At 40.7% G+C, this 3,696-nt stretch overlaps 1 protein-coding gene across 1 annotated transcript; it reads right to left on the bottom strand.

The window, feature by feature from the left end:
• Positions 1-886: 886 nt before the first annotated feature.
• On the bottom strand, positions 887-3,452 carry LOC148029266 (putative xyloglucan endotransglucosylase/hydrolase protein 30). The gene is made up of 4 exons (XM_087688685.1): positions 3,125-3,452; positions 2,385-2,485; positions 1,527-1,735; positions 887-1,402 (listed from the first exon to the last, which is right to left on the bottom strand). The coding sequence occupies exons 1-4, from the start codon at positions 3,387-3,389 to the stop codon at positions 976-978; spliced, it is 1,002 nt and encodes a 333-aa protein (XP_087544811.1). The 5' UTR covers positions 3,390-3,452; the 3' UTR covers positions 887-975.
• Between the last annotated feature and the right edge of the window lie 244 nt (positions 3,453-3,696).

Here is a 3,696-nt window from a genome sequence, read left to right as displayed (position 1 = left end):
TGCCTCGTCTTTATTTGAATTGTAGAGATAATGTAGAAGCTCTGCCATTGCCACACAGTATCAACAGGTATTCCACCCGCTTCCTAGTTAACTGGAAGGAGTTGCTTTTGGGTGAAGCTAAAAGACTGCAAGCAGTCTTCTTGAACTGGCCGAGTCCAACTTCCATCGGTGCATGTGCCACAGAGGTGAATGCATCATCCACATCTGACAGCGGCAAACGTGTTTAAGCTTCATTGATCTCATTTGGCCTCTTTTGTGACAGGTCCATGTTCAATAGGAAGCTTCTCATCAGAGGTTGCCTACAAGCCCAGAGACCCAAGTTCCCTCGTTTGGAAGAAGGAGAGAGTCTCAAGCTCCCCCACCCACAACCCTCCACTGAGGAAGAGGCTGTCGTTAGCTTGGCAAGCATCAAGGATGCACTCTTGTTGGCCTACAATGACACTGCCTCCCTGCTCTGTTTATGAGGCTTCCAAGCTAAATAGCCTTTACCTTCTTTTTGAGGCTCTCCTACACTGTATGTATTACCTAAGCTAAGTTTCCTAATTGTGTGTGTGTGTGTATGTCAGGTAGACCAAGTTTCTTACTTAGGCTTTCTGGACAAAAAGCCCTTGTACAGTTGTCTGCTTTACTTTACTAGATTAACACCTTATACCAAAAGGAAAATAGATTGCAAGCTTTAACCTCTAGGACATCACCCCTCAGGCTTTTGTATCAAATTTCACTTCAATGTTTTTCTTGTTTGCAAATTGCAATTATCAGATTTTACTTCCAACACAATTAGCTTTCCTGTCTAATGCATTTCTGATTTGGTGTAATCAAATTAAACTGAAGGTCAAGTGGACTCTGTGCTTTGGTAACTTGCAAGGTAATACCCAGTGCTGGCCAATTTGTTTCCCTGATTCAATGTTAAAAATTGTTTTGTTCTCTGGACTGATTTTTCGGATTGGCTGCTTGCGAGGAGGATGAATGCAAAGATCATGAGGATTCCATAGCATTTTTTTGAGCTGCTGTTTGCAGCCTGCACTCTGGAAGCTGCTGTGGATATCTTCGTGAGTCTTTGCAATAATCATATACCATATAATTCTGCCTCACCCACTGCAGGCCCATTTCCTGATCTGAGGTCAAGTGAGGGTTTGACAGAAGGTAATCGATGTTGCTATTCATACTGCAGCCTCCAGGGAGCTCTGCATGAGAGATCACTTCACATCCCTGCAGCACAAAGTCTCTGTATGACACAACAAAGGGTGCATAGGTGTAGTTAGTCTTGTATCTGCCCCCATCTGTTGCCCAAGAAGATGCATCCCATATGGTGCCATACACAGACATGGGCTTTGATGGGTACTCTGAACCCCATCCTCCTGCATTTTTATACTCTCGGATGGGAAGCCAATCTATCAAAAACCTGAGAGTGAATTACAAAACAGTAATGCTTTAGAATCAATCAATAAGAAACACACTGTTGGAAGAGTACTTGTGAGACTAAATTTAGTGCATGGGAAATGGAGTGAAGAGATAGGAAACATTACACTGTGTGATTTCGAGTCCACAAGATCGCATATTCATGATAGTCGGCAGTGGGGTCAAACCAAAGATGGAATCGCTGTTCCCGTCCTGTATTTGTACTGCCATTTGCATAAACATTGGTCTGCACAGTGTATTGCTCCCCTGGAAGAACTCCTAAAAATTCGAAGTCTATCTCATCGTGTGTATCCCGATAGACTCCATTGTTTGAGGTCTGCAGAGAGCAGTAAAAACATTAAACAAGTAAGCATTAATGACCTCTATTAGTGCTGCATTCATAGGAAAATCTTTTGTGGTGAATGTCTTAGTGTACATGTTACCTCAAGTCAGATATAGGAGGGAGACTTAAAAAGTGCTAAGAAAAGAGAACTCTCATTTGGTTGGGGATGAAAGCACACAGTAAACCCAGCATAATGCAGTTCTTAGTGCCAAATACTGAGAAGCATTCAGTCTTAGAGATAATCTCCAAGCGTGGTAGAAATTTAGACAAAGAACATTAGAATCAATTGCATTTCTCTTAGAAATTGAGTAATGGTATGGTACTGCTTGGTGCATGGTGTGTTGCTTTCAGTTTTCATTCTAAACTCGCTAATTTACTCTCTTCTCTGTCAACACAATGCATCACCAGGTATCCTATAGAACTGAACTAGCATGTACACTTGTGCCTTGTATTATCACAATTGAGCTAGTCATCAAAGTGCAAGTCTATCTGTTGTTTTAGAGTGGCTGTTGACAGGTGTAACCAGGTTAATACTAAATACAGAGCCTCTGAAAGTTCAGGAGGAGTTCATGAACAGCCCATAACTGTGCCAAAATATGGCAGCCAAGACACATGGGAATGGCAAAAAGTAGGACAAGCTTACATAGAAGGTGATAGCTATTCCTGCAGAGTTGTTAGCAGGGAGTTTGATAGCAGCACTAAATAGCCCATAATGGTATTGAGACTTTGACCTGAAGCCACTACCTGCACAGAACAGAAGAATGAGATGAAACAATGCATGACCCTTCAAGATGTCACATAATTAAACCACCATTTTCATATTCCAGGAATGATGAATAAACTCATTTACCCAAAATTGGGTTTTCTTTGTTCTGCTAAAATGTATAATTGATTGTTCTCAACAAATACTTGCTGTTCATGACAAATGCACTGTGGCAATTCTAAACAAAACTTGACTATGTTGCCCCTTTGTATAGGCACACTTGAAAGAAACATTGCGCAGTATGTATCCAGAATCGGCACACGTATTTAAACGCGAAGGAATTATCCACACTTCAAAGAAAAATTGTGCAGTATGTAGTTACAAAACTGAATAACAACACTAGAATTAGCATACATGTTATTAGCATGTCAAGGACTTATGCTTTTGAAACAGGCGCAATCTCTGATTGGAAAATTCATGGCCATGGAATGCAAAATGCCTTGATCTGTAAAACATCTGATTACAGAATTCCTGGTAATGACGTGCTAGAATGTCTTGCTTGCTACTAAACATCCGATTATAGAATTAATGGCAACGGAGATCGAACATATTTGAATTGCTATACAAATTTCTGATAGAGTACAAAACGAGATTGCATAGATTAAGAACCAATGCCAAACCTGAGTGTCGATCGAGAGTGAGATTAACAGAGAGATCGTCATCAGAGATGTGCTGATGGTCGGATGACCAGAGGTTGGCAAAGGCAGGGGAGAATGCCTCTCGCTTGAACTGATGAGGGACGATGTCAGATGAGAAGAAGAAGGAAGAAGGGGGCTTAGCTATGGTGGAGCTGAAGCTCAATTGAAACAGGGAGAGGTACGTTACTATTATTACTGATAGAAAGAAGGATATGGTATTACAAGGCCTGATAGAACAAGACGCCATAGTGCATATACACAGAGAGAGAGAGAGAGAGAGAGAGAGAGAGAGAGAGATTAAATTGATGAAAGCCAGCACAGAGAACGTATCGCCCAACTCACAAAATCAATCAAACCGATTGATCTCTTCAGTTGCCTAACTACCTTCACAGTCCCCTGCCTTTTCTTTTGCAATATATTTTCCAAAAGCCAATACTTTATTTAAAAATAGCAATAATTATTATTTATTACCATTGCCATTAAGGAGGTAAGCTTAGGTAATGTTCATGAGACCCTATCATAAATTTTTGAGAAGCTTCTTTCAATATTTGAAT

The sequence above is a fragment of the Lygodium microphyllum genome, chromosome 11 (assembly GCF_053477565.2).
Source record: "Lygodium microphyllum isolate KBCC chromosome 11, Lygodium_microphyllum_v1.1.10, whole genome shotgun sequence".
Lineage (NCBI taxonomy): Eukaryota > Viridiplantae > Streptophyta > Polypodiopsida > Schizaeales > Lygodiaceae > Lygodium > Lygodium microphyllum.
The sequence above is the reverse complement of the archived record's forward strand: the minus strand, read 5'-3'. Positions and strand labels throughout refer to the sequence as shown.